The sequence below is a fragment of the Apis dorsata genome, unplaced genomic scaffold (assembly GCF_000469605.1).
Source record: "Apis dorsata unplaced genomic scaffold, Apis dorsata 1.3 scaffold_293, whole genome shotgun sequence".
Taxonomy (NCBI): Eukaryota; Metazoa; Arthropoda; class Insecta; order Hymenoptera; family Apidae; genus Apis; species Apis dorsata.
In genome coordinates, this window is record NW_006263568.1 from 723,907 (window position 1) to 733,635 (window position 9,729).

The following is a 9,729-nucleotide window of genomic DNA, read 5'->3' on the forward strand; positions in this document are numbered from 1 at the left end:
GAAAAAAAGTGACAAAAATAAAATAAGTTTTATAAATGAATATATAATATATATATTTATTAATTGATAAGGATAAATTATATTACTATTAATAATTATATTTCTATAACTAAAAAACTAAAAGTTTCATGTTATATCAATAATACTTTTTTTTATGGTTTCTTTTATGTACATTCCTAAGAATTCTATTTGAGGATTAAACACTCCTAAGCAATCTCTATTTATAATATAAGATAACTCTTGAAAGCATCATTTATTACATTTCAAAAATTTAATTTTCCAAAATATAAAGTTTGTAAATCTCATTAAATATCATAAAAATATTAAATAATAATAAGATAAAAAAATTTTTAAAGTTAATGAAAGATTGATGATTTCATTTATTTATTCTTTATAATTGCATAAAAAATAATATTCTTTATAATTGTATAAAAAATAATATTCGAAAAATAAACAATATTATTATTATAATTTATACTATATTATTATAACATAAATAATTTTTACTTACAGGAAATCTTAATTCTCTATCTAAAATTTTTTCTCCTATTACATGAATTATCATTTCTTCTGATTTTGCTAAAATTGATATAAGAAAACATAATTTTGTATTTGTTGCAGTTTGGATCTATAATATTAAAAATTTACATTAAAATGATATTTAATTTTAAAAGTAGTATAAACATTTCTTATGTTATGAATATTTCAACAAATATATATTATAAACAATTAAATTGTTTATTTTAATGTAAAATAAATTTCATAGAAAAAAATATTTTTTATAAAAAAAACATTTAATCGTTAAAAAATTGTATAAAAAATTGCAATATCTTTAAAAGAATCATGCCGCGAAAAATTACATAAAAATAATGACTATATTACTCACATATTTATTTAATTTTTGTTGTGATTGAGGATAGGAAAGATAACACATATCTTCTAAAAGTAAAAGAATTTGTTCCATTTGTGATGTGTTTAAATTAATTATACTCATTTTCATTGATTCTACTATATTTTTTACCAAACTAACTTTTATAAATCATACAATTTAATCATATCTATCTTTTTTATTTTAAATTTCATTTTTCGCAAATATAATGCAAAATGATTTTTAATAATTGTCTATTATTTTTTTAATGTTCATGAAAAGTATTTATTTCAATTATTTTTTAAATTTAAATTAACTGTCAAACCACAGGAGAAGCATGTTATAAAGACTTACTACAATCTCTATCTCTATAGAACTTTGCTTTCTACGTACTTATGTATTTCTTCAATCATGAATAAGTGATATACGCAAGGTTTACATCTTACGCCGTTTTTAAAAATTTTTTTTATTTTTTTCATCTTTATAATATTTCATTTTTTTTTAAATTTGAAAATTAAATTTATATAATATACATAATTTAATGTAATTATTATATTTTTCTTAAAATTGGTTCTTAAAATATTTTATTCATGTTTAATTTTTTTATTCATATCTAAATCTTAATAATAAAATCATATTTTATATAATTTGTTTGAATTTTTAAAAATATATTAAGTGCTTTTTTTATTTCTTATTTTTTATTAAATTTTTTATCTAATTATCATAATTTTAATCAAATTTATTCATATATTTATAAATAAAGAATATTATATTCTGTAATGTTGGCAACATTTTTGAATAATTTGTATCTACATGACGCGTTTTTGTTCTATGAAAAGTGTAATAATGGATAATATTGTTTCTGCAATTGATAGAAGATAATACAAGTGTTTAAAAAAAAATTATATTAATTTTAAAGATAAAATTTTTCTAATGAATTTATTAAGTTGACAACAGCGCATATTGTGCTGTTTTAATGTCTTGATTATATAAAAGAATTAATTATTAATATATAATAAAAAATATATAATATATAACAAAACGCTTTTAATTTTATTAATTATATTTTAAAAATTACATATAATTATATTTTAAAATGTGAACTTATAATTATTTTTATTATTTTTATTATTTTTTAATAGTAAAATAAGATCTAAAATTTTCATTTGCTTTACATTATTTTGAAATAACAAAATAAATTGTTTATAAAATTTATAAAAATGAGTACGGAAGATGAATATAATATAGCCACAAGATATAGAACTGTTCGTAAACATTTAGATAGTTTAGGCTATAAACAAGCACTTACATTTGATGCACTTCCACTAATTGAAAAATTGTTGGCTGATTTGATACAAACAACAGAAAGTTTGAAACATTTTAAAAATATTGCTCAAGAAAATATTGAGGTCTGTATTTATATAATTTATTTTTTTTTTTTTGTTAACTTTAATATAGATTTTATATAATTGATATAAAATTAATTGTTATTTATAATTATGAAATCATCATGATCTTTTAAGACACCCTTTGTATAAAACAATGAATATGAATATATACATTATAATGTATTGATATAATAAGAAAGTATTTAAATATAATAAATATTTTAGTATAAAAAATTAATTATATAATATGATTTATACAATTGAATATTTTTATTATATATTATAGGCACATATTCAATTACAATCAACAATTGATCCTTATAAATGTGATAATGTAAGGCTAGTGCAAGAATGTAATCAGCTTCATTCAGATTTGATAAAAGAAAAAGAAAGTCATCAAAAGCAAATTAAAGATCTTAAGAAAGAAATATATAAATTAGAGCGTGAATGTAATGATCTTCAACTATCATCTTCTCGCAATTTACATAGAATTAAGGAATTAGAAACTGAATCTGCTAAGAAGTCAAAAAGAATTTTGGAACTCCAAGGAAAATGTTTAAAACCAACTATTAGCAATGTTGGATTAGGTAATTTTTATTGTTTTAATTTATATATTATAATTTTTATTTAGTATTATTTTTTTATAATATTTTTTATAATTTAATTTAAAATATTAAATATTTTAAATGTAATTAACAATTGATATAATAAGTTTTATTATAATAATTAGTATAATATAATAATATAATATATAATTTAAATAGTTAAAGTTCAAAATTTTAAAACATATTTTTAAATTTTTATAATTTTATCTTTTATTATGACAGCTTCTAAGAAACGTTCTGTTTTCCCACTTCGAAGACCAGTTATAGAAAGTGAACCATTACCAAAAACAGGAATTAAATTTACACCATTACCAAATTTAAGCACTGTGGAACCAAAAATTATTGATTTGTTAAATATGGCAGATCATAAGATGAATTGTTTGAGTCATGAGGTAACAAATTTAAAAGAAGAACTCTCTTTACAAAATGACAATATTCAAATATTAAAAAGTCAGGTATATTATTGTTAATTACATTTGCATGAATTTACATTGCATGAATTGCATGAATTTCTTAAATTTAAAAGTAGTTATTCCATTATTATTAATTACAAGTGATATTACATGATAATATATAAATATTGAATTTTGAATATTTATTTAAAATTTAACAAATACAAATATATTGTAAAAATATATTTATAGTTGACTAATAAAGAAAAAGAAATTTTACGATTGAAGAAAATGTTAGAAGGAGGTAGACCATATTTAGCTGTTTCTAAAGATTATAAAAAAACAGAAAATAATTATGTAATATCCGATAATGTAAATGATGAATTAAAAATACTCCAACAAGAAAAATTGGAATTAGAGCAGCAATTAAAAGGTATAAAATTGTATATCCTTTTTAATATAAGATTAAAAATTTTTTTATATTATTTATGTTATGTCATATTCATATAGAAGCTTTAAACAAACAACATGATGCTATGTCTCAAGCACTTAAACTTGCTGATCGAAATGAGGAATTGGAAAAGGAATTAAAAGACATAGATTATATTGCATTAGCAGTAGAAGCTGATTGTAACTCAACAGTTAAAGAAAATAATAAAAGAGTTTTTAAATTGCAGGTAAATAAAATTTTGTAATTTTTTTTAAGAATTAAATTATATCTAAATATATTATTATTAAAATTTAAATTTATATAGGAAAAATTAGAGAATGTAACGACAAGAGTACATGTATTAGAAGATGAATTAAGTACTGAGCATAGAGAAGTACAAGAATTGAGAACAAATCTGGAGACATGTAGATTAGAGAAACTTAATATTCAACGAACTTTGGAATGTACTTTAGATGAAAAAAAGCAGATGACTGATAGAATAAATGAATTAACTGTAATTGGTATAGAATTTTCTTTTTTCATTATTATATATATATAATATTAAAAAGTATAATTATATAATTTTATAGAGTTAATAAATATTTTTTTATGATATTGTAGAAAAAAATTTAAATGATGAGATCGAAAGATTGGCTAAGGAAAATGAAAAACAAAAACAAGATATTATTCAATTACAATATAGTAATAAGTTATTAAAAGAGCAAATGAGTGCAAAAGATATATTATTAGATAACAATGGAACAAATGAAACTAGAGAAAAAGGAAGAAAAAATAATTATAATAAAGGTAAAATTATAAAATATAAAATGTAATATATTTATTTATGATATATTATAAAATATATTTATTTATATTTTTTTAAAATTATCAGAACAAAATAGAATAGATTTTCAAGAGGTACATAAAGAAACAAAGATTTTTCAAGATATAAATCATGGACATAACAATATATTGAAACAATTAGATGGAAAAGATATTGAAACAAATGTATGTATTATTTTGTAATTGAATAAATATACTATTTTGAATTTATTTTTTCAATTGCAACAGGCGATTGAACAATTAAGAAGCGAACGAGATTTTTTTAAAAATGAATACAAGAATATTAAGGATAATTACAATAAAACGATTGAAATAGATCACGTAAAATATAATTTGTTTTTTTATACAGTTTATACAGTTTTCTTTAAAACTTTTATTTAATATTGATAGATGATCCATAAAAATTTTTTATTTCATTTTTGCTTTTAAAAATAGGTTGATTTCTCTTCACAAATTCGAGAATTGAAATATCATTTAAATGAAAAAGAAAATGCATTGGATAAATTACAACAAGAGAAAAGAGAATTATATCGTGAAAAAACTAATTTAGAAACACATTTACAAACTTATAAAAATGAACATAAAACACCACATCGACTTTGCAAACATGGTGTTGTATGTAATTGTTCTTCTCTAGTTATAAAAGATAGCAAGATAAAGGTAAAAATAATTATATAATAATTTTTTGTAAATATTATTTATATTATTTTATAATTAAAAAATTTTTTGCATTTAAAATAAAAATTAAATTATTTCATAATAGAATATATTTAATATTAACATATTTAATATTTAATATCTAATTATATTTATAATTATATTTATAATATTTTTAAAATATTTTTTAGGATATTATTGAACGTCTGGAACATGAACGAGATATTGCACGGGCTGATATCGATCGTTTAATTGAAGAACGTAATGCATTACGTGAAAGATTAAAGGTAAGTATTTTTATTTTTAATGTTTTCATATATATCATTATTTTTATAAATCATCAAAAAAGTAAATTTTCTAAAATATTAATATTATTAACTATTAACTATTAACAAATTATTATTAACTATTAATAAATTATTAATAATGAATTTTATAATTTCAAAATGAAGTCAAAAATAAATTTTAAATAGAATTTTATTATAGATAAATTTTTCATGTTGTATAAATATTATGTATTGAAAATTGTATTATATTGATTAATTAGATAGCAACAGAAGCACATACATCTGAACAGCGTCATTTAAGAGAAAATTTGACTGATGTTGAAACTCGACTGAAACAGATAGAAAAGGAACGACAAGAACTTTTACTTACGCAAGGAACACGAAGAGCAACTATAAAAGGACTTGAAGATCAATTACAAGATCTACGAGAAGAGTTACGACGAACCAAACAAGAATTAGGAACACAAAGAACACAATATTTTCAACTTCGGTATTATTTATTTTTTTAATTAAAAATTTTATGAAATGTAATAGAAATTTTAATATTAAATATATTTTATGATGTAGTAACTTATTTAAATTTAAATTAGTAATACTATATATATTTATTATATATAAATTTATTAGCGCTCTACAAGATCAAACGGATCAAACATTGGGAGATGCTCAGAATCAATTAACACAATCAGAATCCGAATTAAATAAAGTATTGGATCGTAATAAAACAATAGAGCGACAAAAATTACAACTTGAAAATCAAATAAAAGATTTAGAAAAAGAAATTAATAATTTTAAAGTGAATATGACACATTTAGATCATGAAAAAGATCAATTATTGGTAAGTAATAGTTAATAATAAAATATACTATTGAATATATAATGATAAAATATTTAATGATAAATTTATATTAACGAATAATTTTTATTAGATGGTATTGGATGAAAAAACAGAAAAAATAGCTGCTTTAGAAAAAGAAATAGCATTAAAAGGACAACAAATAATAGGAAACGAACAACAGATTCGTGATTTACAACACAAAAATGAGTGAGTATATTTATATATTTATATATTTATAAAATTTAATATATTTTTGAAGATCATTTTATCATTAATCATAATATTCTGAAAGTCATACATTGTATATATTTACAAAATATTGACAAAAAATGATATTTAAATATTATACTTGATCAAACATTTGAGATGATATTACATATAATAATTCTTTTATAATATTAATAGCAATATATTATATGATAGAATTTAAAATAAAATTAAAGCATAAAACAAAAATTTCATAGTACTAAAATATTAAATAAATAGGAATTCTTATGATATACACATGAGATTCTTGAGAATATTTGTACAATATTTTAAAAGTATTGTACAATATTTGTACAATAGTATTTACATATAATAGTTTAAGAAAATGCATTTTATCACTGACATATGCTATTATTCATATGTCTATTTCAGTTCTTATTCATTTAAAAGTTTATTGATTTCGCTTTTTCATTAAGAAATTTTGCTAAACTTACAGTAGGTGGTTGACAACCACCCGAAGAAAGAAGATTATTACTTTCTAATTCAGAGATTATAAAAGTATCTGTAATTCTCTTATATCCGGGTCTGCATTCACATCTAGCTTTTGATTCTAATTCTTCATTTTTCCATAAATTCTGTTTTGGCATTCTTTGTGCAACTAACCATTCTCCTGCAGTACAAGGTCCTTGTGTATATAATTTATAACAAGTTTTATTTATTTCTACCATTCCTGGTGTAGATTCGCAACTGTCATTAGTTTCTTCGAAACACTTTTCTAAGTCTTTTTGTACATTTATACATCCACATACTCCATTATAACTAATTCCATCAATAGATGGTCGTACATTATAATCATATAAAACAATTTGTCCTCTCGAACATGGTCCTCTTGTTCCTATTTTATAACATGTTTTTTCTTGTGGAAAATATAATCGTCCTCGTGTGCAAGGTATTGGAATGCAAGTCGTCGAATTTATTAACATATAACCATTTTCACATGGTCCTTTTGTATGAAGTCTATAGCAGAATCCATTTTTATAAAGAACATGACCTGGTTTGCATACACACTTAGCACGAATTTCTTCTTCATTGATTATTGTATTTATTACAATAAAGTGGTGACCTTGTAAACATGGACCAATATCACCTATTAAGAAATAAATAATTTTTGTCAATAATATAAAGTAATAGTAAATATTATAAAATTAAAAGAAATATTTTTTTATCATTTAAAAGTATTTTCGAATTATTTTACCTAATTGATAACACATTCCAGTTGGTTCATGATAGTGAGGTAATTTAGAATGACAGCCACATACACCACCCGGTAAAAATAATTCTCCTGGTTCTGTACATGGTCCTTTAGTGTAATGTTCGTGACAACCACCGCCATTACCTGTCCAATGATATCGTCCAAGTTCTCCATTTGTAGAACAAGAACATAATGTTAATCCATCTTCATCTATGGTGAGAAGTTCCCCTTTTGAACATGGTCCTTTGCTAAATTTAGGATAACATTTATTGTCCCTAGGCCAATAGACTTCTCCTTTTTCTTTGCATGGTTCTGGATCATGACATATACCCCACCTTATTCAGGATTAAAATAATATTTTTAGATAGTTCTATTATTTTTTTATTAATTATTTTTTTAATTATTAAAAATATAAAATAATTATTGATTTAAAAATTGATTTAAAGAACATTTTTTTTATAAAGATTTTAACATCAATTATGTAATATTTTAAAAAAAGCATATGCTTTTATTGCAGAATTAAATCTATAATGAGTATAATGAAAATATGAAGTTTCATTTAAAAAATATATAGTATTATAAAAAAATAAAATTTAATATCGTATCTTTTCAAATTATATAACTACTTTTTCTTTTTATCAAAGTTTTCAAAGTTTCAAAAGTTTTAGAAAATACACAATTTTTAAATTAGTTATATTAATTATATTTATTTTTTGAAAGTTAGAGTTATAAATACATTTGATAATAAAATTTTCGAAAATTGCTTTCAAGAATATTAAATTAAAAGTGAAAAAAAAATTAAGAGTGATTAATCAATAGTAATTTTTATTGTTCTGCAATAATGAAAGTCTGTTGGACAATTGCTCTTAATACAATGTTCACTTTCAAGAAATACTTTTTGAGAACAACTTGAGAGTTTTAGTTTCAAATGTATTTTATAATACCTAGATCTTCCAGATGTCTCTGGTACAGGTGCAAAGAATTGTCCCTTTGGACAAGATGCTCTTGTATATATCTTATGACATAGCGCATCTCTAGGAGATTGTGCAGTTCCTGGAGGACATCTACATTCAGCTATAGTCCCACCTCCACCTGCTGCTGGACTCAGTTCCATTGTCTCTGGACATGGTGCCCCAATCTGTTAATCAAATTAATAATTAAACATAATAATTAACATAAACAATCAATATTCCGTTTTGATGGAGTAAAAAGAAAAAAAGAAATATAAAAAAAATTGATTCTCTAATATATTCTATTAAAAGTACTCCAATGACTTTGTAAAGAGAAATGCAACACCTGCCTGGAATATTTTGTAACACTTTCCATCCGGCGGCCAAAATAACAATTGCCAACCACGTGGTTGAGCGGCACAAGGATTGCTTGACGGATCTGCCCATGGAGGAGGCATTATCGCGGACTTCACACGAACCATTAATGTGAACCAAATAATTAACAATAGATCTCGTAATGCACTGAAACATGTTTAATAAATTTATATTTAGTTGAAATTGAATGAAATAATTCATATAAAAATATGATAAAAAATATGATATAAAAAAAAAATAAACTTTGTATCATATTAACATATAATATAAACTTTGATCATATTAATATATAAAGTGTTTAATGCAATTGAAGTTAAGTCATACTTATAATGACAAATTACAAATTACATTTTTACAATAAAATTCTAAAATTAGCCCATTCCATTATAGTTCAATAATAGACATATTATTAATTTTTATTAGATCACTATATTACTGACTTTTAATAATATAATAATTAATAATATTTAATAATATTTAATAATATAATATTATTAATTAATAGTATATAATATATAACTTTTAAAAATATATCAAGTCAACTTCAATTTTTTAAATATTAAAAAATTATATTAAAAAATTAAATATTAAAATAATCTATTATATTAATGAAAAATATAGATATCACAACAATTTT

The 9,729-nt window shown here is 21.0% G+C and overlaps 3 protein-coding genes across 5 annotated transcripts in view; 1 reads left to right on the plus strand and 2 right to left on the minus strand.

Annotated features, from left to right (window-relative positions):
* The window catches only part of LOC102679065 (cGMP-dependent 3',5'-cyclic phosphodiesterase-like), a 4,962-nt gene extending 3,673 nt beyond the window's left edge, over positions 1–1,289 (minus strand). The window contains exons 1-2 of the mRNA XM_006617219.2: positions 887–1,289; positions 512–628 (exon numbers count right to left, since the gene is read on the minus strand). Coding sequence (XP_006617282.2) covers positions 512–628; positions 887–1,000 — 231 coding nt within the window. The 5' untranslated portion in view covers positions 1,001–1,289. The remainder of the gene's footprint in view (positions 1–511; positions 629–886) is intronic.
* A 711-nt stretch (positions 1,290–2,000) lies between these two features.
* The window catches only part of LOC102672985 (centrosomal protein of 135 kDa), a 23,728-nt gene continuing 15,999 nt past the window's right edge, over positions 2,001–9,729 (plus strand). Inside the window, exons 1-13 of the mRNA XM_006617172.2 lie at positions 2,001–2,277; positions 2,543–2,843; positions 3,084–3,316; positions 3,506–3,686; positions 3,764–3,930; positions 4,009–4,204; positions 4,305–4,490; positions 4,591–4,691; positions 4,962–5,186; positions 5,375–5,470; positions 5,731–5,960; positions 6,098–6,308; positions 6,400–6,515. Coding sequence (XP_006617235.2) covers positions 2,089–2,277; positions 2,543–2,843; positions 3,084–3,316; positions 3,506–3,686; positions 3,764–3,930; positions 4,009–4,204; positions 4,305–4,490; positions 4,591–4,691; positions 4,962–5,186; positions 5,375–5,470; positions 5,731–5,960; positions 6,098–6,308; positions 6,400–6,515 — 2,432 coding nt within the window. The 5' untranslated portion in view covers positions 2,001–2,088. The remainder of the gene's footprint in view (positions 2,278–2,542; positions 2,844–3,083; positions 3,317–3,505; positions 3,687–3,763; positions 3,931–4,008; positions 4,205–4,304; positions 4,491–4,590; positions 4,692–4,961; positions 5,187–5,374; positions 5,471–5,730; positions 5,961–6,097; positions 6,309–6,399; positions 6,516–9,729) is intronic.
* Positions 6,720–9,729, minus strand: part of LOC102672662 — a 9,084-nt gene continuing 6,074 nt past the window's right edge. For 2 of the 3 annotated variants that reach the window (XM_006617169.2, XM_006617170.2), the window contains exons 2-5: positions 9,068–9,239; positions 8,712–8,905; positions 7,771–8,102; positions 6,721–7,662 (exon numbers count right to left, since the gene is read on the minus strand). In XM_006617169.2, the coding sequence (XP_006617232.1) occupies positions 6,959–7,662; positions 7,771–8,102; positions 8,712–8,905; positions 9,068–9,239 (1,402 nt within the window). In that variant the 3' untranslated portion in view covers positions 6,721–6,958. Of the gene's footprint in view, positions 7,663–7,770; positions 8,103–8,711; positions 8,906–9,063; positions 9,240–9,729 lie in introns of all 3 variants that reach the window. The other variant, XM_006617171.2, reaches the window with a different exon arrangement.